Below are 27,729 nucleotides of genomic sequence, written 5' to 3'. Positions count from 1 at the left end.
GAGATAATAGGCTTAGATAATAGTCCCCTAAGACTCTTAAGAGGAAGAGGGTATTGAGCCTGAACAATATACCGGGTGGGTCCCGTAGCCGAATGGTTACAGGGGAATGGTGCCTAGCCACAGAGGGGTTTTGGATATCCCAGACTTGGGGTCCACCTGAGAGGCTGGTAAGGGAAGCAATGTGTTAGAGCTGGTAAGTAAGGTGGCTAGGGAGAGGAGAGAGGATGCTGGAGAGCTTGGGGTCAAGCGGATGGGTGGAGTGAAGGAAATAGAGGCTCTTACTTTAGCTAAATAGTCCCTTCCCTTTAGAGGAACTGGACAGGCTGGCATTACTAAAAAGGAATGAGTCAAGGGGACTCCCCTAAAAATACAATTAAGTGGTGGAGTCCTGCAAGGCTGGCAAGGCTGTCCCCCTACCCCAACAATAGAGGAACAGCAAGGAGAGATTGGTCCCCAGTACTCCTTTAGGACTGAGTAAGTGGCTCTGGTGTCCACAAGGAAGGAGATGGCCCACCCTGATACCATGATAATTACCCGTGGCTCCCTGTTAGTGATGACAGTGGTCGGGTCAAGGGAACCTTCAGTCATCCATAGCCAGGCCTAGGATGTCAGCCGGAGAGCAATCTGGGAGTGATGCCCCCATATCATGGGAGAAATGGTGGCAATCAATGCCCCAATGTCCCTCTTGGTAGCATTTTGGACATGGCCCCGGTGGCTTTTGGGGGTTAGGGTAAGCTCTGGCCTAGTGACCTTTTTGACCACATTTGAAACAGGGACCCGGTGGTCCTTGTGCCTTAGAAGGCAAGGGAGCCTGGGTAGTGGCTGAGGCAGGTTGGATGGCCTGGACCAGCATTTGGTATTTTTGTCTGTGGACTTTTTCATCTCTCCCATGCAACACCTTAAAGGCCAGCACTAAGACTTCTGCCTGCGGAATCAGAGGTCCCCTCTGCAAGGATTTAAGCTTAGCCCTGATGTCAGGGTAACTTTGGGAGAAGAAATAGGTCATCAGGAGTTGTCTGCCCTCTGTACTTTCGGGATCTTGATTAGTGTGTTGTAAGAGGGCCTTTGTAAGGCACTCTAGGAATTGAGACGAGTTTTCATTTTTGTCCTGAATGACCTCCTGGAGCTTTTCATACTTGACTGGCTAAAGGGCAGCCTTGTGGAGACCAGCCAGAAGGCAGGTTGCAAACTGATCTCTTGCTAAAATGCCTCCCGGATTATTGTAATTCCACTGTGGATCCTGGTCGGGTGCCGCCTCAGCTCCGACAGAGTGTGAAGTATTTGTTTGATGAACCTCATCTGCGTGCATTCTAGCCTGTTCCCAAACTCGCCTGCATTCCTCAGGTAATAGGTTTTTGGCAAGGATCATATAAATATCATGGAAGGTGAGACTATAAGATTGAGTGAGAAATTGAAATTCTTTAATGAAGGTGGAGGATTAGAGGTATAGGATCCTAATCTCTTTTCTATTTGAGAAAGTTCAGGTAATGAGAAGGGAACATGCACCCTAATTAAGCCGTCTATACCTGCTACTTCCCTCAAGGGAAGGATAGAGGCTGGCTTAGGTTGAGTAGAGGGATCGGACTTTGCTATAGAGAGTGAACGGGTTGTGGGTGGGCTGATAGTTGGTGGGGTGAAAGTGGGTGCCAGAGTGAGGCGACTAGGATAGTCTACTGCTGGAGAAGGGAGTGAGGGTTTTGGAGAAACTGAAGGAGAAGAGGAGGGAGTAGAAGGGGAGGGGGAAGGCGCCGGAGGTTGTGAGGATTCCGGAGAAACTGGAGGTTGATGGCGGCGGGGTGGAGCTTCATCCTCTGGGTCAAAGGTAGAGAACTCCTCAGGTTGAGATTTTATGGTTAGGAGGAGTTGAGTGGGAGAACAGGAAGAACAGAGAGGAGGTTTAGAGCGGAGAAGAAAGAAAGCTTGAATGTAGGGTACCTCCTTCCTTTTACCAGATTGCTGACAGTAATTAAGAAGATCCCGTAAAATATTGGGATTTAACATGCTGTTAATCGGCCAATTTGGACCCTTACCTAAAGAGTCTGTAGGCCAAGTCTTATTACAGAGGCATATGAGTTTGGAAGTTTTTAACTGCGGTTCCAAATGTAAAGTCTTAAAATTCTCCAGTGGGGACACTGAAGGGACAGACGGCATCGTCTGGGCGTTCCCCATCGGGAGGCGAGAGAGCCGGTGACCTTCCAGAGGCGTCCCAAAGGAAGGTGCGACTCTAACAAGAGGTGCTACCTGATCCAATAGCTGGTCAGCTTTTGGCCAGGGACCGGGGTGCAATGCCAGGAGGCACGGCTGAGAGCACACGGCTGCCTAGCTAGGTCTTCCCACGAGCGAGTGAGTAAGCAAATGAGCCAAACAAGCAAGAGGGAGGGAGAAGAGACCGTCTGTGACTGAGAGCTCTCCCAGAGGAAACTGAGGCCCTAATAGAGATGGAGGTCTAGCAATAGGGATCAACCGTGGCCAGTAAAGGCTGTGGTTGGGGGTTCCCCGCTTCAAAGAGCAGTGGGAAGGTGCTGGACTCTCAATGGTCACTCTTCCCTTGCCCCGAGAAACATTTATGCTGACCAAAAGGGAAACTCACCAATCCTTTCGGTGTTGGATGCGTCGGTAGGATCTGAAAGCCAGAAAGTGGAGATCTCAGGTGGATTTGGAGCAAAATAGGTCTCCCTGGCGGGATGCTGGAACTCCCCACTTGGTGTGCCCACTAGAGAGAACCTATCCCAGCCAAGGTGATCCCAACACAGGGGGTCGTAAGACAACTTTTGGGAGTCAGTTTTCACCTTCTACCGTTGTAGGTCCTGGGATTGAACTTTGCCCCCTGAGCTTTTTTTTTTTTTTTTTCTGGCCTCCATTTTGAAAAATTCTTTAAGGAAGTAGACAAAATTATTCGTTTCCTCAGTTAAAGAGCGTCTTCTCCACACTGGAAGACAAGCTCCTGGCACTGTCATCCTGGACCTTCCTCCTTGGGCAGGCGAGGCTACAGGTCTGATCACTTAGGCCTCTGCAGCTCCACCTCACAGTTCACACCCTTCTTTTGCATGATGCTAAGCTTGCTGCCAGCTTGAAGACTGATTATCCCTGTGTGCTTGGCCAGTTCTTTTGGACCTCACTGGTGTGGACAAGGCCAGTTTCTGCTTACCAGGGGGAAGGTGGGCACTGTTTGTGTTATAAATCTTGACCCGGATTCTTTCCTCTGCCCCATGGCCCTCAGCTTCTGTGCTGTAGTCACCACTGTACAGAGAATGCCTTGTATATTGTATGGATGCATTGCCTGTCGGTTAAAAAAGAACTATGGCCTATAGGAAAAGGTAGAATAGAAGGTGAGACATCCATCAGGCAGGAAGGCTTCTGGGTTAGAGCCAGGTGTGGGAGATTCACCTGGGAAGATGTGAGGACAGACCCTGAGCAGAGGTAACCAGCCACAAAGCAGAATGTAGATAGGATAAATGGGTTATTTAAAGTTATGAGCTAGTCAGAGAACAGTGTAGCCCAGGTTTTTGTAACTATCTCTTGAGTCTCATGAGTCATCATTTTGGGAGCTTGGGACCAGGAGAAAAAAAACATGAAATCTACTATTAGACACCACCAAGTTCTAGAACTGGGCCTTTCACATTCTAGGGAGAATATTTTTGTACAGAAAATTAATTTACATGGATATGGCAGCAACTCTTGAACAATAAAAAGAATAGATTTTATGTTTTCTGTTATTTGTTCATTTTGCATCAAAAATTGTAATTTGTTTTCATTCTGGATTTGGAATTATGTGTTTATCAGAGTTGCTGACTCTCTTACTTTTTAAAAATGTGTATGGGTGATTTGCCTGCATGTGTGTTTGTACACCAGGTACATGCCTGGTGCCTAGGAAGGCCAGAAGAGGACACCAGAGTCCCTCAAACTGGAGTTACAGACAGTTGTGAGCTGCCCTGTGGGTGCTGGGAGTTGAACTGGAGATCTCCAGAAGGACATTCAGTGCTCCTAACCCCTGGGACATCTCTCCAGCCCTTCGTACCTTACATTTTCAGGAAGACCCAGGCAGACATAAGCTCAAAATGTAATGAAGCATGTTTCTTGGTTTCTGGACTCATAAGTTTTTTCATAGAAGGAAAGATTTATGTATAGAAGACATTCGATAAATCAGCTATGACTCTAAATTTCATATAAAGTTTAGGAAGGCAGGCATACTTGAATTTACATTTATCAAGTGATGTCTTAGCACTGTTACTCACTCTAACGACTCAGAGGTTTTATGCATTTTGTTACTTAACATAATTCAAAATGTTTATTTTTACAAAAAAAACCTCTAGCTCATTTATAAAGATTTATCTTACATACATTTCTCTAATGTATTACTTTTAAACAACTTTATCTTCATCCAATGGCAATTGCAATATTTGACAACTGTGGTCATTCTTTCAAGTTTTTTCATTGTCAAAGTAAAAGAAAAAAAACCTGTAAGTTAAATTACTGTCCTTGATAAGCATGAAACAACAATGGATATAGCATTGCACTAACATTTGCAAGAATATAACCTTACCTTGACAGCAAACCCAGGAAAAAATATATGTCAGCAAAGTTTTACTTAAGTCATATGAACTACAAATAATTTAGGGTTAATTACTATAGTCTTAACAGTTTCAATTTCTGTGAATGCTCATCTATTTATAAATAGAATTTCTTATGAGATTAAAAAAACGTATGTATTTTTATGTGTATTCATTTTATGTGTAATGGTGTTTGGTCTACATATATGTCTGTATACCACTTCATGCAGAGCCCACAGAGACCAGAAGAGGGCACCAGATATCTTAAAACTGGAGTTTCAGACTAGTTATGAGTTGTCATGTGAGAGCTGGGAATTGAACCTTGTCATCTGGAAGTGCTGCTACTGTGCTCTCTGTCCAGCCCTCTTTAGGGGATTTTGACATGAGGACACAACCAACATACTGCAAGTGAGCAGATAATAACACTTGAACACAAACGTACCTCAGTGGTATAGCTTCATCTCAGAATTCAATCATGAGCCAAAATCAGAAATCAAGAAATATAAACTTGCCAGTTTATAAAAACACAACTGAATCCATTGTATTTCTAATAAAATGGGATGAATGAAGCTTATTCGTGCATGTGGCCAAATTTTAAGGTTTCCATTTGTCCTGTACTCTAATCTTTTGAAGGGCATGTTGTTGTTAGAGTTGTTGTTTGTTTGTTTGTTTTGTTTTAAGACCCAGCCCTTTCACGGTGCTTAGCTCTAGTACATTCTGTTGTGGTATAACTTTATCTCTAATCTTAATTGTATCTTCAGAGCACTGAATCATATTGCCTTTGTTAATCTGAGGGAGAAGGAAACGGGGGTAAATGCATGGGGAATCCAGTGACTATTTAATTGGTGAGTTTGCTTAGTTCAAAGGGTGGCCCTTAGTTCCTCAGTTCTGCACACTGGGCTTTTGGCAAGGCAAAGGCAAGGTTTTCACATATTTTGCTAACTAGAGGTTTTGTTTTAATGCTTACCATGCAACAAAACTGTTACTAACATTTTTAACAGTGGTTCAACTGTTACTAAAACGTGTAACTTCTAAACTTAGGTTGGGGCAGATGGCTACAGTGCAGCAAACTGCCCTCAGTGCCCGCAAGGAATGCAGACTGGAGAATCAACAGCCACCCCTCAGACGGAGGACCAAGTGCAGGCTTGACTCTTTCTGAATGTTGTAATCAGAAAGAGTGAGGCCATCTTCTGGCTGCTTTCCTGCAAAGCTGAGCCTCTGCTGGTTGGCAGTCCGAGGTAGAGGTTGGAGATGTCCTTTTTATCCTGGGTCTTGGCCTTCACAATCTTGATGGTGTCACTGGGCTCCACCTCTAGAGTGATGGTCCTGCTGGTCAGGGTCTTCATGAAGATTTGCATTTTCACCTGTTAACAAATGTGATGAAACCACAAAACGGCCAAGTGTGTCAGAACATCTAGACTCAAGAACTACTGAACTGGCACAGCCCCTGTCACTCACTAGTTTTTGGCAGCACAGTGGTGCATTACAGTAGCTGTAAGATGAGAAGCTGCAGAGCATAGACCTGGTTCAGTATTATAGAATTTCTTGTTTACTGTGCAGCTAGGGGTGGGCATGGTCTGTTAATAAGGAAATGCTTCAATCAAGTAGCTGACTGTGCAAACAATGACTCCAGGACAACATCCACCTGCCACACATCAAAAGGCCCTGTGCTGTGCTCACTGATTTCTCAGAACTGATTTTTAGGGCAGGTGCTGCAAAGGAATTTTAATCCAGCAACATGGCTGCTCTTATCACATCCAAAGACCTGTTAGGTCTGTGTGATCTGGCTAGAATATAGACATGCCCTCAGTACACACCTTTAATCCCAAATAATGAAGGTAAAAGTTAGTTTGTAGAAGGAGCACCTATGGTTGAAGGTGATGTCTAATTGAGAGGCAGACAAAGGGATGGATCAGAGAAAGATTTGACAGAATAGGATATGTTCAACTCTCATGAGAAGAGAGAGGAAAGAGGGGTGACTTAGGAGTGCAGCACAGAGAGAGAAGAGAGAGGGAGAGAGAGGAGGCAGTTGCTTTGCTGGGAGAGTTTTACAGAGACAGATTGAAGAGAGAAAAAGCTAGACACAAGTGAAGACAGAACGAGCCATGCAAGGATTCAGATTAGAACAGATAGCTAGAGTTGGTTTGAGGCCAAGCAGAGCAATTCAGTCAGAAGCTGAGAGGAGCCAGTCTGAATCAGTCATCTTGGAGCGGAGTTTGAGCCGGAACAGCTGAGTTGAACCAGACAGCCAGAATTCAGAACAAACTGGAAAGGGTGAGCTTATTTGGCAGTAAGCCTCCAAGATGACAACGAGATCTGGAGAATAAAGGTGCACTGGGAGTTAATCTCTTCTGGCCCCTTCCATAACCGGCCACACCAGTGTCGTTTCATAGAGATGCCTGTCTCCTTGGGTTTGTTCAGTGGCTGCTCCATCCTCATGCCCATGAAGAGTGGGCCCCCAAGAGCTGTGCAGAAGAAAGCCTTTCAGGTAGGGACTGGGTCTGCTTCTCCCCTCACATCTTGGGTTGTTACAGGATACTTGATCCAACTGTGAACCCTCAGATTGTGAACTGTAAAAACCTGTTTCTTGTTTGGTGTGGCTCAGCCCTAGCACACACCTTTAACCCAAGAGTTTTCTGTACACAGGATTTAATAAAGTTAACCCTAGGTCAAGCAGTGGAGCAAGTAACCAGATGACAAGGATTTAACAGAAAGGAGGGACTTTGAGATGAAGGGTATTTAAGACATCATGAAGAAGATGAGGTTTTAAGCCTTTTCCTCCTGGGCTGTCAGGTGAGCTAGCAAGCTTTTGGCTTTTGCCTTCTGGGATGTGAGCTGTGTAAAAAAGGCTTTTTCCTTCTGGGACATCTGCTTGTAAGGGTTTGAGAATCACTGAAGGAAGACGCCCAGACTCAAATAGGACGTAAAAGCTAGGAGTGTTTATTCTGCAAAAAACAACCAGCATGCAGGGTCGACCATTCAGACAAAATGATTACCTACAGAGGAGCTCGAAGGCTCCTTTTAAAGCCAGCTTGGGGATGTCCAGTCTCTGTTAGGTAATCCTCACCAGGATTGGTTGGGTTCATGGCAAGGGATACTTGTACATTCCTGATTGGTACTGACCTCAGGGGAGGAACAGTCATCTCATACAGCCCCAGGCCAGATGTCAAGGCAGTTGCTGATTTGCTACTCATCTCCTATGGCTCCCCCGCCCCCAGGAACTCATTAAGCAGGAAATGGGGAAAGGTGGCAAGAACTTTGGTCCAGCTTTGGATGTGGTCCCAGAATGGAGTTAGTCAGGTCCTCTCATGCTGAGTAGGAAGATCAGCTGGTGCTTCCTCTGCCTCTCTGAGCTAGTAGGTTTTCACCCCAGCCTCTAGCTCCTGAGTCTTTATTGGCCAAATGGAAGATTAGGGATTCACTTTCTTTTTAACAACGTTGGGTCTGACTAGAAAGTAACATGAGATGACAGCAGCGGGCCAGGCCTGCTCTCTTGATACTGTTCTTTGCTCTCTCGGCGGTATACATGTGGAGGTTTTGTTTGCTCCTTTACAAAATAATGTTTTTCTAAAATGCAAGCATAAATTATGTCAACCCTTTCTCACAAACCTTGAAGGTCTATCCTCTTTTGTCCCATTAAATACATTTTCATACCAATTTAATGCCATCTGCCATCTGTCATAGTCCTTATCAGAACACACTTGAGTATTCCCACCAGAGTCTCTGAGCCTACCATTTCCAATCCCTTTGGTGGTGGTGAGTTGTTTTGTTTTCAGACAGGGTCTCTCTATGTTGCCCCAGCTAGCCTGGAAATCACTATGTAGATCAGGCTGGCCTCGAACTGATAGAGTCCCCGATATGGGTTCTGAGAACTAAACTACAATTATCTGGAAAAGCGGGAAGTGCTCTTAACTGCCAAACCACCTCCCCAGGCCCTATTTTTGAGTTTTAAGGAGAAAAGTCATCAGGAATTGCTCACTTAAAAACGAGCACCAGGAGCCTTGGATTGTGGTCCACACCTTTAGCCCCAGCTCTCAGGAGCCAGGCAGATCCCTGTGGCAGCCTGTTCCAGAGGAACAGCAAATGGCTTTAAATCTCATGGAGAGCAGCCCACCGATTAGCACAAAAACAGTGGGCCCTGAGGACTCCGTGCTGCCTCGGACTATCACTCTGCTTCCTGGCCTCTCTGTCCTCACGGCAGTCCTAGTCTACGAGCTGTACGGAAACTCTCAGGGGCCTTCCAGCCCCTCACTGGGCACTGTCATTGCTGGTACAATAATAATGACTGATCTTTTTCAGGCTTTGCTGCTGGAGCAGATGAACGGCTCATCTACCACCCTGAGAAAGGACTGAGAGCTGCAAATTGTTAAGAATGGCCACCACCCTTAGGAAGGTTTCAAGGATCTAGTAATAGTTAGGATAAGATGTTTTTGTCAGTGGCTTTGATGTAGAAAATCTTGGGGTACAATTTAAAGTTCAGAGAAGGACGCTCCTGAGAGTTGAGCGAGGGATTTTTGAGGTGAGGGAGCAAGAACAAGGGCAGCCTGACTAGTACTAGCTGACATGCCTTCCTCACTAAAGCTGGGCTGCTGAGCAAAGGCAATCATTGATTTCTTGTACCCATTTTTTTGCCCTCGGCTTCCTGATATGATTTAATAATAAAAAAAAAATGTTGGTGAGTCAGTGTGCATTCTGAGGATTTAAAGCAGAAATGGCACTGAACTCAAAAGGTGCTCAGCCATTCAAGTAGGTGCAGCCCTCATTCATTAAAAAAAAAAAAAAACTAAAATAAAAAGAACACTAGGTGGCAGGGGAGAGATGGCTGAGTAGCTAAGGGCCCGACAGGGCAGTTTCTGGCTGCCTGTAACTCCAGTTCCAGGGTATCTGATTGAGGATACCAGGCACACACATACACATTTAAAAAAAAAAAAATCGTTGGTATGGGGGTGCGAAGGGAACGGGAGAAGGTAGGCATGGTGGCATAGGCCTATAATCCCAGCACTCAGGAGGCTGAAGCAAGATGATCACAAATTCAAGGACAGCCTGGGCTACATAGTTAACAAGTTTCAGGCAAGCCTGGAATACACAATGAGATTCTACCTCTGAAATGAACGAACAAACAGCCCTCACCCAATCGATAAATCATTTACAAGTTTAAAAGAATATTAAGGAAACAAGACACGTTAACCATCTAAGTATTTGTTAATATAATTAAGGCTTAAGAAATGTTGATTAGGCCAGGTGGTGGTGGCGCACGCTTGGGAGAAAGGCAGAGGCAGGCAGATCACTGTGGGTTCGAGGCCAGCCTGGTCTACAGAGTGATCACGGGACAACTAGGGCTACACGCAGAGAACCCTGTCTCAAACGAAAAAAAGCAAACGTTTATTGTTTTGGAACTATTTGTATCTAGTGATAGCATTCTTATATACATGCTTATCATTGTTAAAATTACTTGTGTAATTAAGCTAGACAATGTTTTATCAACTTCTGAAGCACCCAAATCATAAGCGTTCCTATGTATAAACAGGGACCTAATACAATTTGTTTGCTCAGAAAAGAAAAAACAAAAATCCTTCATCACCCAAAAGAAAAACAAAGATGGAAACTGAATTTCCCTTGAACTTTGATAATTTTTGATTCTTACTGGCTGGTGGCTAAGACGTTAATTCCATCCTAAAACAAGAAACCCACACCCGACATCACAACACATTTGATGTCAACGTTGTCCGCTGGGACTCATGAGGAACCGGTGCTCGGGCCACTACAGATACCGGCTCTGCAGGCTGACGGGTCTCAAGGGAGTGGTGTCTTCAGATAGCACACACGTAACTTTTAAGTCACTTTCAGATTACTTAAAATTCGAACCGCAGTAGAAATGATGGCATGAGAAGATCTGCATATGTAAATCTACAGTCAGTAGAATCCACATGACGGAGCCCGCATGATGAAGGGCCACTGTTTCTGCTTTTTGGTTTTTGTTATTAAGGTAGGATTTCTCTGTGTTGCCCTGGCTGTCCTGGAACTCACCAAGATCCACCTGCCTCTGCTTCCTGAGTGCTGGGATTAAAGAGGTCGGCCACCACTGCCGGGCTGTTTATGTTTTCAAAACCATGTATTTTAATTCGTGTGTGTGTGTGTGTGTGTGTGTGTGTGTGTGTGTGGCAGGGGTATGATCATGTGTGATCGGATGCCTGAGGAGGTCAGTCGAGACCTCTGGATCTCTGGGAGCTGGAGTTGCAGTCATTCGTGAGCTGGGTGGTTCCGGTGCTGAGAACCAAGCTTGCGTCCTCCAGGAACAGCACATGCAACAGCAGTTGCCACCTTTCTAGCCCCTGTTGACGTCTGTCTAAACAGTAAGTAATCGTTTGTTTTCAATCAGCCGTTTAGAAAGTACGGAACTCCAGTAACCCAGCCTTTTTTCAGAGCTGCAAGCAGCTCTTGCCAACTTGGCGGGCTGGCCAAGGGCAAAAGGTCAGTCTTTGCCACACCTTATGTTTTCTGTACAACCACTGCCCTCTCAGACATACCAATAAGGCCTGCAATTAAAAAGAAATTGAGTGAGGGGGAGACTCCACCCTGGCAGAAAATAGAAACACACACACAAACAGTGGAGAGTATTCCCAGGAGAGATCAGCATCAGAGATGGCAAATAAAATAAAATAACTTAAATTAAAAAAAAAATCATAGTTTTGATGGGTTTGTCCTCTCTTTGCCACCCAAATGTTTGTGGAAAAAAGTCTGGAGCTGCTGCCATGCGTCCACTTGGGCCATGGCGTGAGCCCGGGGCTCCCCTCCCCAGATGACAGGAGCACCCACCAGGCTGTGTTGGGATGCCTTGCACCAGGGAAAGTAAGGGGGCTCAATGTTGTGCCCTGTGTCTGGGTAGCAGATGATCTGGGGCTCCTCCTTCCCATGGGCCTGTAAGCGTTTGGAGGCCTCTCTGGCATAGAACTCGCTCCTCCAGTTGTGGTCATCCAGACCAACGAGGAACAGGAAGGCCGTGTCAGACCTCTCTACGGGGATGATGCTCTTCTGGTTAGGTCCTTCCAGAGGATTATTCAAGGCATCCACAACATCTTTGAGGCCATCTTTGGTCCTCTTGATTCGTCTGACGTCCATGCCCACTGGGAGCATAGTCTCATCCTTGTACCGTAACGTTCCACCAACGATGGATATACAGCCGTTGATGATGACAGCAGCTGTGATATTTTTCAGGAAGGAGGCCATGGCAAAGCCAAGTTCACCCCCTTTGGAGATGCCAAGCACCCCAACTCCTGGACCTTTTACCTGAGAAAGACAAAGACAGAAAGGAAGGAGAATGGACCCACATGAAAGGTAGCACCCACTCCTGGACATTGGGTGGCCTGAGCCTGACTCTGGCTCTCTCATCCCGGCTTTGGGAGGGTTATGGGGCATCTTCAAAGCTCAGCGTCCACCTGCGGCTCAAATGGGAACAAGCTCTGAACATGACGATACCACAGGAAGCGCTCAAACAAGTCGGGAAATTGGTTCAAAGTTTAGGCCTGTACCTTCTTATATATCAGTGAGCCTTGAACTCACACAAGTTCACGGCAACTGGAAAGGTGGGAAGTCAAACCCAGGTGACATTCTGTCTGTAAGGTGACAAGGTGTATCTGTAAACACTGGGGAAGAGCCTATTCGTCAAAGAAAAGGTTTTCTTCCTAGAAATAATACCTATGCTTTGTCTTGACTACTTCGTTTGGGCCAGAAATGGATGCTGCAGGAAGGAACCTTCTCCCCTCAACAACCTGGGAAGGTTGGCCACCCTGTCAGACTTCTGAGCACCAACCTTCTCATGCCCCTCCTCCCCCCAGATCATCCCAGTTAAATACACTTTGCTCTGTAGATCTGGAAAAGACTAAATGTTGATTGTTATAGAACCTGAAGCTACAAGGAAGCAAATCCAGCTTTGGCTCGAGGAGGCTTTTAGGACCTCAAAACCTAAACTGAAATACTGTAATGGCCAACCTGAGGGTGACTGAGCAGGTAGTTCACGGCTTCCTCAAAATACTCCAGGTGAAGGACGTCCATGCTCTTGGGGAGGTCGTCGTAGTTATAATAAGCCAGAGCCATCACGGCAAAGCCCTTCCCAGCAAGCAGACTGGCCCGATACTCCAGGAGGCCACCTCCAACTCCGAAAAGGTCCACGATCCCAGGAAAGGGGCCAGTTCCTTGGAAAGGGGGTGAAAAAAAACACCCCTTGCAGATTTAGTTTCCAAATATCTCGGTATCTCATTCTTTGGTGTATATACCAGGGCAGGAGGAAAGATGTGGTACATCCAAGCCTCTTCTCTGTTTTTGAAAATATGCCTTGTAGGGTGGTCTGTTAGTGGGGGAACTAGGATGTTACCTTTCCTAAAAACGCCAACTGGGGATCAGCCCTCCCTCACTGGCCTAGACCCACTCCTGTGGGTGACTCAGGCAGCCTCAGGTCAACAGCACCTCCTGAAGGTGCAGCAGTCCTGAGCGGCCAGCACCAGGTTGGGGTGCCACTGCTACCAGACGTCCCTAAACCATGGGCTCGGAGGAAGTCTTTTTCCTATTTTAGCAACACGGTATCTTTTTCGGGACCTTGCAACTCAGAAACGGATGGTTTGTGTGCCCAAGTTCTGTGACAGCCAGTCATCAATGGTCATCTTGGAAACCCCAGTTCCCGAGGCCTGGGCGAGCTTTGAGGCTCTGCTCCTGAGGCGAGTTTCAGTTCTGAACTCCCCCAGCCATGAACCCAACTCCGCTTCCCAGGGGCCCCCGATCTCTAAGAGCCGCGTGGAGAGGGTGGGAGACCGGGAAGAAGGGGCCCAGACGCCGCACCCCTGAAGCATCCCTGGTTGCAAGGCCAGAAGGGAGGGCAGCTCACCTGGGGGCAGGAAGAGCGTGGCGCGCACCCGGCCCTCGCGCACGGGCACGCGCCGCACCCCGGGAGCCAGGAAGTGGCGCTCGTGCTCCGCCTTGGCCAGCAGCCGCCCGCCGTCGGGCTCGTGTCCGTCCAGCACGTCCAGCTCCAGCACGAAGGGCGTCTGCACGTCGCGCTTAATCAGGCGCCAGAAAGGCCGGTCGGGCTGCATGGCCCAGAGCAGCCCCATGGGCTCGAGCCCCGCGAAGCTGCCGCCCAGCGCGGGCGCGCGCGCCAGGTCCAGCTGGCCGTGGGCATCGGCGCGGTAGCGCGCGTGGGCGCGGAAGAGCGCGCCCTTCTCGTCGCGCAGGGCCGCGCGCAGCGTGACGGGCTGCCCGGGGGCCAGGCCGCGCACGGAGATGCGCACTGGCTGGTCGCAGAGGCAACCATCCGCGGGCTCCAGGATCACCGTAGGTGCCATCCGGCTCTGGGCGGTAAATGAGTGCCTTGCTTCAAATTCTGCTTTGATGCTTTTAAGCCTCCGGAGAGTTGCTGTCACAGGTTTTCAACCCTTCCGGGTTCATTTCGAAGCCGCTGTGCCCCGCCCCCTAGCGTTTATTAACTACTACTAAGGTGCGGGGAAACGAGTCATGGAAATAATGTGTCAAAGAAAGGCTGGAAAAGCTACCGTTTCAAAAATCTGGATTGTGCTAAGGCATTGCCAGGGGGTTGTAATTCCAGGACCCACGGGAAACAGGGCTTTATTCCCTTACTCCGCTGTGCGCCCTTACCGAGCCTCTCTAGACTTTTTGGAACCTGGAGCCACGCCCATAGAAATCAAACCTCCTGAGACACGCTGATTCCGCCCCTTAATCATTTTCCAGGTAGTGGTGCCTGCGGAGCTGACGATTGCGGTGGTTGTCTGAGATAAGGTTTCACCTGGCTCAGGGTGACCTTGAGCTTGCGCTGCTAAGGATGACCTGGAACTCCTGACCTCCTGCCTCCGCCTCCCAAAGGCTGGGATCGCAGGCCTGGACCACCACTCTGCACCCTTCCCGATGTCTTTAAATGAAACGTTTTCCTGGGATGACTCGGCGGGCTGACACGTTTCAACTGTGCTGATATCAAGCAGGGAACTGGTGTTTTTCCAACTCAGCCAAGAGAAAGGTCAGGCAGACCGAGTTATTTAAAAGGGTTTCATAAACGGACCTTGTTACAAAAGCATAGGTAGCTGTCCTGTGAAAACAGAGACCAAGGTCAAAAGGTAGGTCAGAGTTAACGCTGTGAAGCTGGGAAGGGAGACTTAAAAAGGCTTGCAGCTGGGCATGAGAGCTAGCCTGGCTTCCCTGAGGCGCCTTCCCCGAGGAACTCAGGCAAGGCATTGTTCCCCAACAGTATATTATTGTTCCTAATGCAGCTAATGGAAGCTGACTAAAGTTTAAGGGTGGCTTCCAAAAATAAAATGTTAAAAAATGACCTATTTCACACCGCCCCTACTATGAGCTAAAAATGAAGTAACCAAGGAAAACCACAGCTATGTCTTCGTAGCCGTGATAACTCTTAACTCTCCATAGACAGTAAAGGAAAAAGGCCACTATAAGGTGCCAGCTGACCACGTACCCTAGAAACAAAGAAAGCATAGGTTAAGTGGCTAGCAGACCCCACCAGGGTTTAGAACCAGCAAGACCCTGCAAAGTCGGAGCCAAGCAACACTGGCCAGGACTGGAACTACCAGCAGACAGACAGGGTCAAGAGCTAAGAATGTAGAAGTCAGAGATGGACAGAGAAGGGCTCCAATCATCCCTAACTTGGCAAGCAGTGCCCCAAACAGACCAAATAGACCATGCTGGCCTCAAACTCCCTGATTATTATTATTACTGTATTTACTAAAATGAGATCATCTGCAGGGGTTTTCTCCAACTCCTCATAATTAAGGTCAAGAAAATATCCATCTTCATGAAACACAAGAACAGAACACCTAACTCTAGTCAGATGGAAGGACTGGGGAGTGCCTCCGCAGCACAGGGTTTGCAGAGCAAGAACAGGCTGTGTGTTTTGTCTCCAGCACCAGAAATAAGTAAAACAGAACACATGTCTTAAAAAAGTCATAGTCAGAATCCTGGCGGAACCGCCGCTCCCAAGGTCAGACTAGGATGCTTTATTAAAATAGGATAATTGAATATTTCATGTGGCTTTTGAGTTTTTACCATCTTCCTTAAAAGTTAAGATGTGGAACAACCCAAGGTAAAATCTAAGGAGCACATTCCCACCCTCACCACTGTGCCCAGTGAATACACAGAGGTTTGTCGGTAGGTGAGCTCCTCAGTAGCTCCCCTGTCTCTTGCCAGGATCCGCACCTTGAAATAATTAACGAGCCTCCTCCTGCTGTCCATTTAACTGTTTCTGTGAAGTCAGAAATTTTCTTCCTTTTTTCTTCTTTTCTTTCTCCTTTCTTTCTTTCTTTCTTTCTTTCTTTCTTCCTTTCTTTCTTTCTTTCTTTCTTTCTTCCTTTCTTCCTTTCTTCCTTTCTTCCCGCATCCTTTTTGTAGCCTTGGCTGTCCTGGACTCTCTTTGTAGACCAGGCTGGCCTCAAAATTATAGACACCTGCCTGCCTCTGCCTCCCTGAGTGCCGGGATTACAGGCGTTTGGCACCTTGCCCTGCTATAAACCAATTCTTTATATCAGATTCAGCTTAATTATTCACAGAGGTACAGCCAGAGAATCTGTTTACCAGACAGTAGTCTTAGCTTTAGAAACTTTTTCAGGTAGCCAAGCCAAGACAGGTTTTATTTTGTGGGGTTTTGTTGGTGGTGTTTGTTTATTTTGAGGCAGGGCTCTCAATCTGTAGCCCAGATAGCCCCAGTCTCTTTGGAATATTTCCGCTTCAGCCTCCCAAGTTCTGAGGTTACACAGAGGTAGACAGAGTTTTCACTGAGCGTCTGTGATATCTTGAGAATACAGAGTCTCATTGAAGGTATATTTTTTCTCACTGTCAGACTGGAAACCTTGGTAGGCAGACATTATACAGATTTTTGAAATATGCTAATGTTTTTAATTGTGTTATACAGAGAGAAGATTCTTTTGAACTTACCCAAACAAATGCATTGCATTAATAAAAATAAAAGTATGAATAGACTTTGAAGAAATGAGGAAGGCAGAAAAAATAAGGGTTTCCACCTTTGTTTATAAATGACATTTTATGAAAGTGATGCGAGCTTTGGGGGGCTTACACAGATCTTTCTTTAGTTCTCCACAACAGAGACCTGTAAGAAAAGAGCCAGAAACACTTTACATAGGAGACATCAAACTGGAACATGCTTGTAAAATCCTTCCACTTCAGAGGTTCAGGCAGGAGAATTACCATGAGTTAGGGAGTGATATCACATTTTATTAAGGAAGACACAGGGGCTGAAGTGATGCTTCCGTGGTTAAGAACACTGGCTGTTTTGCAGAAGACCTAGGTTCTATTCCCAGCACTCACATGGCAGCTCACAACCATCTGTAACTCCAGTTCCAGGGGTATCTGACACCTTCCTCTGACCTCCACAGGCTCCTGTATGCTTTCGGCACACAGTCATACACTCAGGCACATGCACGTACAATAAATATCTTTAGAAATTTTAAATGGGTGCCACCCCTAATGTTATGAGCTTATTCAGCCTTGCATGATTCTTGTTCTGTTTAATCTTTAGTAGCAGTTTGATGACTTCAGTTCCTTCTTTAAAGTTCTGGAAATGTTTATTTAGTTCCTGAGTTACTGGAAACAAGGCTGTGTATGATAAACGACTTGGTTGAAATTCTGATGAGAATTTAGCAGTTGACAAGGAAGTTTGGTTATTTTCACTGCATACAGAGTTTTGAGGATTCTGGCTCAGACTTTACGAGTGCCAGGTAATCTTTAGATTCATGTGGGGAGCACATGAGGAAACACATTGTCGCCACTGCACGATCCTGTAGAACCAGCAGCTGGATCGCTCCATTATCTGAAAGATGAGAGGATCCTTGAAGGCTCACCCAGGGCCCAAGGGGAAATGTTCAAGTCCAGAAGTTTTCATTTAGAACTTTGATCCTGGGGAAGTCTGCCAACGATGACCTGTTTAAAACATTTGACACCATTGCGAAATAATAGTCATTTGGCAATCAACCTCCACTAGAGATCAGGTGTATAGTTATAAAGTTACTGAAAGGCTTGGAAAAAAAAAACAGTCCTTAACTATTTTAGGCTCCCTTTAATTAAGTATGAAACACTCAATAGAAGAGCAGGAAAAAAAAAACAAAAACCAAAAACATGAGAACAAAACTAAAACCTTCCAGCCACAGCACTGGTTCTGTTTGAGGGAGCCAGTTCAGACACCCCTAAGCCAAACCTGCTGAAAGGGAGCTTGAATATGAATCTGTGTGCAAATGATGAGTTCATACTCATCATGTATGATGATATGGAAGAACAGAAACAACAAAGCCAGCACCTTGAACACAGGACTCTTGGAAATGGTGCAAGTGTGTGGAATTGTGTGGTTTTCCTCTAATTCAACGCAGGAAGAAAAGCCATGAGTAAAGATTCAAGTTATCTACATTGTCAAAACAAACATTTTTGGTGTCTGTTACAACAGTAAAGTCAAAATCAGAGTCAAAGAAGAAGGGAGGAAAGCTCAAAGGGGCTTATAAGAAAGAGAGAGAGACAGACAGACAGAGGGAGATGAATTAGTGGGTACTGTGAAGCTGGAAAGTTGTTAAGAACATAACCAAAACAAAACAGAACTCTCATAACTGACCGCAAAACCTTTGCAGTTTTTTTCCTAGGGGGAAAACAAACTTGTTGAGAAAACCTGGCTCCGATGGTGTGATGACACACCTTTAATCCCTGCACTCAGGAGGCTGAGGTGAAATGCTCTTATATCTGCAGGCCAGCCTTGTCCATCTAGCAAGTCGCAGGCCAGCCCAGGCTACAGCCTAAGAAAAGGAGGAAGAGGGGAGAAGGCCAGGCAGGAAGACTATCAGGCTCCAGCCGGTCTTGTTCTGAGTTCTGGTCTACCACGAAGTGAGAAGTTGTTTTTGTTGTTTTCTGAGACAGGGTTTCTCTGCGTAGCCCTGGCTGTCCTGAAACTCTCTGTACACCAGGATAACCTCAAACTCGGAGATCCTCCTGCCTCTACCTCCCAATTGCAGGGATTAAAGGCATGTGCCACCATGCTTTTTGAAGTGAGAAGTTTTTCTCCAAAGCTGCTGCTCCCATGAATGCCATGCCTTCCCCTCCATGCTGGGTTGAAACTGGTAAAACCACAAGTCAAATTGTTCTATCAGGTGTTTTGTCACAGTGAAGCAAAAGCAGCTAACATAGACATAGAACACAGATAAATGTAACCCTCTCTGGTCACAGAGAGCTGTGAGATGGCTCCACTGATTGAGTTGCCTGCCACCAAGCCTGATGACCTGAGTTCAATCCCAGAGCCTGCATGGTCGAAGAGCTGACTCCCACACATTGTCCTCTGACCTACACACACACACACACAAATGTAACAAAAACTGCACTTGTAAAAAATGTATGCTAACGGTTATGAGAACATCGTTTTTGCTAAAGCTTGTTTAACGTAAAGCTTGTTTATGTAAGGCATGTGAAATAGAAATGATTTGGGTTAACTGCAGTAATCTTTTTTTATTTTTTCCTTTTTTTGTTGTTTGTGTATGTGTTTGTTTGTTTGTTTGTTTTTAAGACAGAATTTCTTTGTGTAGCCCTGACTGTCCTGGAATTTGCTCTGTAGACCAGGTTGGCCTCAAACTCACAGAGAAGCTACCTGTCTCTGTTTCTTATCATGTGGGCACAAAAATATAACATGTACACACGCAAAGCACACACCAACACATATGCCCAAGGATTTTATAGCTTCTAGCACACGCAAAGCACACACCAACACATATGCCCAAGGATTTTATAGCTTCTAGCTTAGAATTCTAGTCACTAGACAAGAGGGGCTGATGAGTTGACTGTGTGCAAAAGCAATAAACTTGAAAGCCTGGCACTGAGGGACCACCTGGGAATGAGAAACAACTGTGATTCTTTGAATTGAAGCCAGGTGCAGAGAGCTCTTGAAGGGCGGGGTGAACTGTTCTGAGAAACAACCAGCTGTAAACTATAGAGCAAAAGTGACCTGATTTTCAGGTATAAAAACCCTGTGCTTTGCATGTTCGGAGTCCTCTCCTGTCTTTGGAGGGGTCTTAACAGCAATAAAACCTCTTGCTTTTACATCGAGTTGTGGTCTGTGAGAGTTCCTGGGAAGGGCGCGCTCCTGAGCTCCTGAGCAGTGAGGCTCCAGGTCTTACAGCACCCAGAGGTCCTCACTAGGACCCATTCGAGGAGAGGACTGACTCCCAAAAGTTGTCCTCTGACCACCTACACACATACACTACTTAAATCTGTGAGTTTATGAAAGAAAAACTAATCTGATTATGTTTCGCACAAAATGAGACAAATGAGCATCTGTATAATCTTCTGAAGGCCGTGGACCAATCTCCACAGTAATCAGAGGTTAAAACAATGTCCATAGTAAGTTAGTTCTAAAAAGCATCTTTTCCTTTTCTTATTGCCTTCTTTTAGGCTCAAGTTTAGGGAGTGACTTTAACAAGGCTCCAAGTGACCTTGAATAGAAAGCCAAAAGTTTTTGTTTCTTTGCTAGTTTAACACAGGTGAGAATCATTTTCAGAAATGTTATTTGGAAAATTATCTAAAGGCTTGCTTTACTCAGTTGAGATGGCAAAATCAGGGTTTTTTTTTTTGCTTTGTTTTCATTGTGTGTGTGTGTGTGTAAGTGTGGACTTTGCACTCTTGTATATCCAGGTATATTTGCCTATGCATGAACATCAGATTCCCTCCTTCCAGATAACTCTAGCTGTGTCCAGTTGATATAAACTATTCAGCACAATCACCATCTTTAAAACTAAACCATGAGTCAAAGCATTATTCACTAAAGAGTGACATGAATGCCAGGCCTGGTGGTGCACGCCTTCAATTCCGGCACTCAGGAGGCAGAGTCAGGACAGTCTCTGTGAGTTCAAGGCCAGCTTCCTCTACATAGCAAGTTCCAGGCCAGCCAGGGCGACATGATGTGGTCCGGTTACAACACAAACAAAGAAACAAAAGCCAATAAAATGAAGTAAAAACAACAGCCACTACCACTGAAACCCTGAGCTTAGAGGAAATCAGACATTTTAATAAGGGGCTGCTGTTTTTAACCTTTATTTGTTGAGTCACACACATCTGTGTCTTTAAAAAGCACTTGTCATGTTGGTAAAATACCATATCGATTAATATAACTTATTCAGGAAAGTGACCTCTAAACCTCTAACGCGAATTTAATGTGATCCAGCAGAAAACTGATCGCAAAAAGTTAACGAACATCAAATTGACTTGACCTTGAATCTACCGTGCCAGCAACAGGCAAACGTGCTACAACCTACAGGAAGCTCTGTTCTGGGTACAGTCCAGGTGTTTACCGAAGAAGGACAGGATTTGCTTCCACGCATCTATCTGGGCTTTAGAGTGAGCCCTGACTTCCCCTCCCCAAATCACAGGTTGGTTCACTATTTGGTGCAGGGAAGCTGGGCACATTGGGAAGTAAGGAGGCTCGATGTAATGGCCAGTCCCAGGGTAACAGATTATCTGGGGCCTCTCCTTTCCACGAGCCTGCAGCCGTTCTGAGGCTACCTGAGCGTACAGCTCACTCCTCCAGCAATGGTCATCCTGACCAGCAATGAAGAGGATGGGCCCCTGGGCCTTCTCTATGGGAATCATGCTGGGGTTCTCACAGCCCCCCGTGATATCATTCCGTATATCCACAATGTCCAGAATGCCGGAGAAAGCCACCTTCGTTCTCCTCAGGTCATGGCCCAATGGTGGGATCACAGTGTCCTTGTAGTGGATGTGTCTGGCCCCACTGAATGCAGAACCATTCATGGAAACTGTGGCCGAGACGTTCTTCAAGAACGCAGCCATGGAGAGACAGATGTCAGCTCCTAGAGAGAGGCCCAGCAGCCCAACGTTTGGGCCTTTTACCTGGGGGGGAGGGGAGAAAGAGGTTAGAGACAAAAACATACCCCACTAGGTGTGATGGAAGGTGCCTATAGTCTAGCCGTGCGAAGGTGGAGCAGGAGGAGCAGGAGTTCAAAGCCAGTCAGCTACACAGAGAATTCAAGACCAGGCTAAGCAATTTCAAATACCGAAGAGAAAGGAAAAAAAGAAATGAAAAGACAGAGCTCTGGAGATGGCTCGGTGGTAAAGTTGCTTGCTGCCAAATTCAATTCCTGGGACTCACAAGGTGGAAGAAGAGAGCTGACCTCTTCGCCTGTGTGCTGTGGTACGTACATCATACATACATACATACATACATACATACATACATACGTACATACGTACGTAAAAAAGAATTTACTCAGTGCCCCCCCAAAAAAAATGCAAATAGAAGGGCTGGAGAGATGGCTCAATGCTTAAGAACACTGGTTGCTCTTCCAAAGGATCTTGGTTTGATTCCCAGAACCCACATGGCAGCTAACAACTGTCCATAACTCCAATTCCGAGGAATCTGTCGGCCTCCCCTGGCCTCTCCTGGCCTCTGTGGTGCATAGACACAACTGCAGACAAAATACCCATGCACATGAAATAAAAGGAAATCTCTCACGGCAGACAAACCTATGCAGCCACACTTAGGAATCGGTTATAAATGCTGAGCCACGGGAGCCCTTCATGTAAGACCTCAGTCACAGTGACCTTGAGCCAGGCCTTCATTTGGCTGTTTATGTTGAAGCATGTGGATTAGGCTCTGGTCCAAAGTGAGAATCATTCATCCAACTCCAGCAAAGCAACACCAGAAAATGATTAACTTCATAGAAAGAGAGAACTTCAAAGTCCAACTGAGCAGTTCTTAGCCTTTGTGACTAAATTTGAGAAGAAAATTAAAGGTTATAAAGCCAACATGCTAAGATAACTAGTATTACAGCAAGAGGAATTTTACTCTTAAGGGATGAAATTTCCCACGATTTTGATGAAGATTTCCACACCATCATGGAGTTATGTGACAGAGAAAGGGGAAATGTTAGATGCCCAAAGCCGAGGAAATCTTCCTGAGAAAATCCCTCTACGAACAGAGAACAGAGCAGTCGACCGTCTCTGTAGATGGTCCCAGAGGCAGCGATTAGCAAGAGGAGAACCTGGGGGTGCCGAAGCATGCAGCATACGGCTTCTTCAAAGTAGTCCAGTTCTATGACGTTCAATTCCTTAGGGAGGTCTTCAAAGCCATAAAAAGCCAGAGCTAATGTGGCAAAGCCGTGGCCCGCCACAAGGCTGGCTCGGTACTCCGGCAGGCCCCCTCCAACACCATACACATCCACGATGCCTGGAAACGGTCCTTCTCCTACAGAGGGCAACACGACAAGGCAAACGCATCATGCGACCCGAAGAATTCGTTTCTCTTTTAGAAACCTGCTCCCTAAATGGTTTAGGGAATCCGATTAAACAGATCCCCGTCTCACTACTGCACGGAGACACAGGAGCTTTGGAGTGAGAGAAAAAAAAAAAATCTAATGATCTCGTGGATGATTTCTTCTGCCAGGGGAATCCAAACCAGGGCCCCATGGGCCGTAGGAGGACTTCTCTGCTGGAGGGCTGCAGAGAATGGGAAGCAGGGGCTGAAGCGTGGCCCAGGGCTTGAGAGCCCTCCTTGTTCTTGCAGAGGACCCAGGACCCAGGACCGAGGCTCACAAGCACCCGTAACTCCAGCTCCGGGGGATCTGGTGCCCTCTTCTGCACCCCACCCCCACCCCACACCGGCACACACAAAGCATACACACATGAGAATGAAGTTAAATTCATTTATTTTTTTATTCTACATGCGTTGGTATTTGCTTGAATACGTATTGCATATCTATCTGTGTGAGGGTGTCGGATCCCCAGGAACTAGTTACAGTTGTGGGGTGCTGGGAATTGAACCCGGGTCCTCTGGAAGAGCAGCCAGTGAGTGCTCTTAACCACTTAGCCATCTCTCCAGCTCCCATAAAGTTAAACTTAAAGCAGTAAATAAAAACCAGTTGACGAACAGCTGGATGTACTGTGGCATTAACCCTTGAGGGCGTGTGTGTGTGTGTGTGTGTGTGTGTTTACTGACTGGGGGAGGAGGGAGGTGGGGACAGTGCTGATCCTTGGTAAGGAAGTCACTGGAGTCTGAAGTTGGTCCGTAGTGAAGATGGACATGAAAAAGTGGAGAAGGGACCGCGTGTGTCCAGGACAGCGTGGCAGTCTCCTCCATCAGTTTTCCATGATGCCCAGGGAGCTCTGTACTGTGGTGGACTGTAGCAAAGGACACCTGTTTTTTCATCAGCGGAATAACACTCCTATCCCTTTGGGGTTGAGAGTAAATGAGATAATGCAAGCAAAAGGCCCTGCTAACGTACCGGTGTGTTTGAGTGACCGCTGCAATGGCCAATAGCAGCTTGTCTGAACATCCTAGGAAGCCCGCCCCCTCCCACCCCCTCCCCGGCTAGAGACACAGGCCGCGCGTTCACGATCCTCTACAATCTCATTTACCTGGGGGCAGGAAGAGCGTGGCGCGCACCCGGCCCTCGCGCACGGGCACGCGCCGCACCCCGGGAGCCAGGAAGTGGCGCTCGTGCCCCGCCTTGGCCAGCAGCCGCCCGCCGTCGGGCTCGTGTCCGTCCAGCACGTCCAGCTCCAGCACGAAGGGCGTCTGCACGTCGCGCTTGACCAGGCGCCAGAAAGGCCGCTCGGGCTGCATGGCCCAGAGCAGCCCCATGGGCTCGAGCCCCGCGAAGCTGCCGCCCAGCGCGGGCGCGCGCGCCAGGTCCAGCTGGCCGTGGGCATCGGCGCGGTAGCGCGCGTGGGCGCGGAAGAGCGCGCCCTTCTCGTCGCGCAGGGCCGCGCGCAGCGTGACGGGCTGCCCGGGGGCCAGGCCGCGCACGGAGATGCCCAGCGGCTCGTCCCAGCAGCTGCGGCCCGCGGGCTCCAGCACCAGCGTCGCCTCCATGCCCGGCCTGCAGGGCGGAGCTGGGGGCCGCGGGAAGCGCCAGGCGAGTCCCGAGCGCAGCCTGGCCTGCTGTGGAGCCGACCCGGGGGGTGTGTTCTCTAGGACCCAGGCAAGGGAGGGACAGGGACCAAAGTCCGACAGCAGGTTGGGCCGCAAGGAGGTCAGAGGACTGGCTTAGGGGTTGAGCTAGGCCAGAGGATTCTTTTTACCACTCCCATGTGATGTTGTAAGAGTGATCGGTGGTGGCACCAAGTGACTAAATCAAGGCAAAATTTGATCCTTCCGTGGATTCAGCAGCTTTCTAAAACGATGAAACAAAACCAACAGCAAGAATCTTGTAATAAACTAAAACTTTATACCGTTTTAATCTTGGTTTTGTTTTGGTTTTTGGTTTTGTTTTGCTTTTCAAGACAGGGTTTCTCTGTGTAGCCTTGGCTGTCCTGGACTCGCTTTGTAGACCAGGCTGGCCTCAAACTCAGAGATCCGCCTGCCTCTGCTTCCCCGGGGAGACGTAGGCCACCGCGCTACCATTTTAACCTCAAACCGCTTGCTAAAACCTTCTGTGGACACTGTGGCCCCCAGGACAGAAACTGAAACGTACAGGCAAACTGAGAAAGGCCGCTGTATTAGCGTTCTCTAAATGAGCAAAAGTGGTAGGATGAACGCGTGCGCAGTCGGAGACACACGCACAGGGATTGTATTACAGCAGTTGAAGGGTTGTGATTCGAGTTCGCCAACAATGGCTGCCTCCCACGGAAGGGCCAAGGATCTGGTAGTTTTTCAGTCCCGGAGCACGCGTGTCTCAGCAGCGCCAATCTGGAAAGCTCTAGAGAGCTGCAGGGTTTTCAGTCCTCACTGGAATCCTGGAGAAGTAGGTTCTAACACAGTGAAGGGATGGCTCAGGATAAAAGAACTTGCCAGGGAGGACAAGCGGGCAACAAGCAAAAGCCCCCTCCTCCCCTGCCCTTGTGTGGGCTGCCATCAGGAGGTGTGGCCCGGGTTTAGGGTGGGTCTTCTGACCTCAAAAGCACGGGATTCAGGGTGAGTCTCCCACCTCAAACAATCCAATCGAGAAAACTCAATCCCTCACAGGTGTGCCCAGCCGCTTGGGGTTTGGTTGATTCCAGGTGTGGCACACAGCAGCCTCTCCCCTCCCTGCCCTAGTGCCCACATTCAATGAGACACAAAAGGCTCTCGTGGACAGGAAGAGAGGCCACGGAGGTGGTTGCCTGAACCCTCCTTTCTGTAGGGTACTCTTAAGAGCAGCTTGGAAGACCCAGGGGCTGAGCGGGGTCAAGGGTGCCGTGCTGTAGAAAGTTTTCTGTGGAGAAGCTGGTTTCATCCAGAGTCTTAATAGTCAGATACACGAGTGATTACAGAGCCATCTGGCGTGGGTTTAGAGTACTTGCTGACATCCCACTAGATAAGATGTTCAAACTGAAACACCCTGAAACCAGGATGCAAAGGTCAGCCCCTGGCTGCCAGCCGGGGCAGTGTGCTGTCCCTGTGGGAAAATGGACTGGGAGAGAGGAGAGTGTTCAAGTATAGGGTTTGATATGGAAATAACGGGAACCACTGCTTCACACAAGTCACTGCTCTGGGAACTAACAGACAGACCAAACTAAATACAGACATGAGTTGTCCTTGTTTCCGTGGGTTGAGGTAGAAATGGGCATTGAGATTCCTGTTGGCATACTTCAAACACACTCTTTCATTTACATTTCTTTTATCTTTTTCTCCCCTCCTCCACCCCAATCCTTTCCAGCACCCCGACACCAGATAGGAGAGAGAAAGGGTTAGTGGGAGAGGGGGCCCTGTCCCTAAATGGGAATCTTGTGGTATTCGAATGAAGCTTTATTGCTTTTTCCTCGTATGGTTAATCTTAGCACCTTTACACTAAGTAACCTGAAGTTAACCCGCCCATTACTTTTCTTCTATCTCACTGACTCTACCTTACTAAGAAAACTTTTGAAAGGACAAATCCTGTTTTCATTCTTTTATTAGACGGTCTACTCAGAAGAATGAAGTGTGGCCTGGTTCTGCACAGTAAAGCTAACTTGTAGCTTTTAATTGTTGTAAGTTGTTCTGTGACAAAAAGGATACATCAGGGCTGATGTTGAGAGTTCTTATGCAGAGACCGGAGGGTGGTATCAGCGTCATCCTACGTGGCTCTCCCCTCTCTTTACGGACAGAGGTTCCCTGAGGTCTGGGTTCTACTGGTCCTGGCCGCCAGCTTCCTCGGGGATCTGCCGTTTTTGCTTCTGAAGTTGTGAACTTCCAAGTGGACTGACTCACCCACCAGGCCTTCCATGAGTCCTTGGGAGCTGAAGTCCCGCCCCCGAGCTCCCACAGGTGGACGTCATCCACAGAGCTGCGTTCCCTGCCCAGGCGGCCTCTCGTAACTCAAGACCGCCGACTTTCTGTGACTCTGATATAACGTGGAAGGTATCTGAAGTTTCTGATAAGCCAACTGAGAGAAAAAAAGAGCCACGAGCCAAGGGACGGCTTTGTCCTGGTTTGCATATCTGTAGCATTAGTGACGCAAGAGAGCTCAACATGGTTCCTTCTTAGTAGCCAGTATACTTCCACTTGGATAAATGTTCTCCTCAAGAGAGCAATGAACTGATCTCAGAGAGACTCACAGTCTGTCCATTGTTCTATGTCAATGGTGATTCCAGATGTGGATATTTGTGTCCTGTGGTATGTACGATCTTAGCACTACGGGAGGTTTGATGAGAGTTAGAGATCTCTACTATATTTGCAAGATTTGTGAGGCCGAAAAAATATTGTCAAAATAAAGAGGCTAGAAGAACAGCAAAACATGATAACCTCGGAGAGTGATACCGGCGCCCTGAAGGAGCCATGTGCCCAACTTGTAGGAGTAGGATAACCTGCCTGTCTCAGATCCTTTTCTGTATTCTCAAACACAGCTTTTAAAAAGAAGTTCCTAGGCCCAAGCTCCTGGACATACAATTTCTCCAGAACAAGCTGGTGGTGCACCTGTTTGCTCGGGTCTTTTCCTGTGAGACTCCTCGTCTGTCAGTCTCCATTAGGCGGGGTCCTGGAACTCGGCTTCTGGATGGAGAACAGGGGTTCTGTCTCCCTCAGGAGTGGCTGGAGCACCTTGCGGTGAGGCCCGCGAGGGCACTAAGCCAGGGTGTGGAAAAGGTTTTCTACAGAGTGTGACAGTGGAGCTCATTTTAGAACGAGATCGCCTGTGGCAGTGGAAATTTGGGCCGTTCCAAAGCCTGTGGCGATACCCAGGTGCGACAGCTCTTGGGTAAGCTGCTGTGCTGA

General features: G+C 47.4%; 2 protein-coding genes and 1 long non-coding RNA gene across 7 annotated transcripts; 1 reads left to right on the top strand and 2 right to left on the bottom strand.

Annotated features, from left to right (window-relative positions):
- Window positions 1-9,742: 9,742 nt before the first annotated feature.
- LOC110541323 (acyl-coenzyme A thioesterase 3) lies at window positions 9,743-14,294 on the bottom strand. Its single transcript, XM_060387842.1, has 3 exons — window positions 13,429-14,294; window positions 12,540-12,742; window positions 9,743-11,837 (listed from the first exon to the last, which is right to left on the bottom strand). Exons 1-3 carry the CDS (start codon window positions 13,883-13,885, stop codon window positions 11,232-11,234), a joined length of 1,266 nt encoding a protein of 421 aa, XP_060243825.1. The 5' UTR covers window positions 13,886-14,294; the 3' UTR covers window positions 9,743-11,231.
- LOC132655277 (uncharacterized) lies at window positions 13,765-19,652 on the top strand. Its single transcript, XR_009593029.1, has 2 exons — window positions 13,765-13,898; window positions 14,289-19,652. It is a non-coding gene; the product is annotated as an uncharacterized LOC132655277 (long non-coding RNA).
- A 968-nt stretch (window positions 19,653-20,620) lies between these two features.
- Window positions 20,621-24,604, bottom strand: LOC110541321 (peroxisomal succinyl-coenzyme A thioesterase). Of its 5 annotated transcripts, none has more exons than XM_021628090.2 (3): window positions 23,976-24,562; window positions 22,604-22,806; window positions 20,621-21,452 (listed from the first exon to the last, which is right to left on the bottom strand). In XM_021628090.2, exons 1-3 carry the CDS (start codon window positions 24,430-24,432, stop codon window positions 20,847-20,849), a joined length of 1,266 nt encoding a protein of 421 aa, XP_021483765.2. In that variant the 5' UTR covers window positions 24,433-24,562; the 3' UTR covers window positions 20,621-20,846. The 5 variants fall into 5 exon arrangements, with proteins under 5 accessions (XP_021483765.2, XP_060243822.1, XP_021483766.2 ...); XM_021628091.2 differs by having other exon boundaries at window positions 21,315-21,452; window positions 22,539-22,806; window positions 23,976-24,597; XM_060387839.1 differs by lacking the exon at window positions 22,604-22,806 and having other exon boundaries at window positions 21,262-21,452; window positions 23,976-24,601.
- Window positions 24,605-27,729: the final 3,125 nt, after the last annotated feature.

This window comes from Meriones unguiculatus, chromosome 7 (assembly GCF_030254825.1).
Source record: "Meriones unguiculatus strain TT.TT164.6M chromosome 7, Bangor_MerUng_6.1, whole genome shotgun sequence".
Lineage (NCBI taxonomy): Eukaryota > Metazoa > Chordata > Mammalia > Rodentia > Muridae > Meriones > Meriones unguiculatus.
The sequence above is the reverse complement of the archived record's forward strand: the minus strand, read 5'-3'. Positions and strand labels throughout refer to the sequence as shown.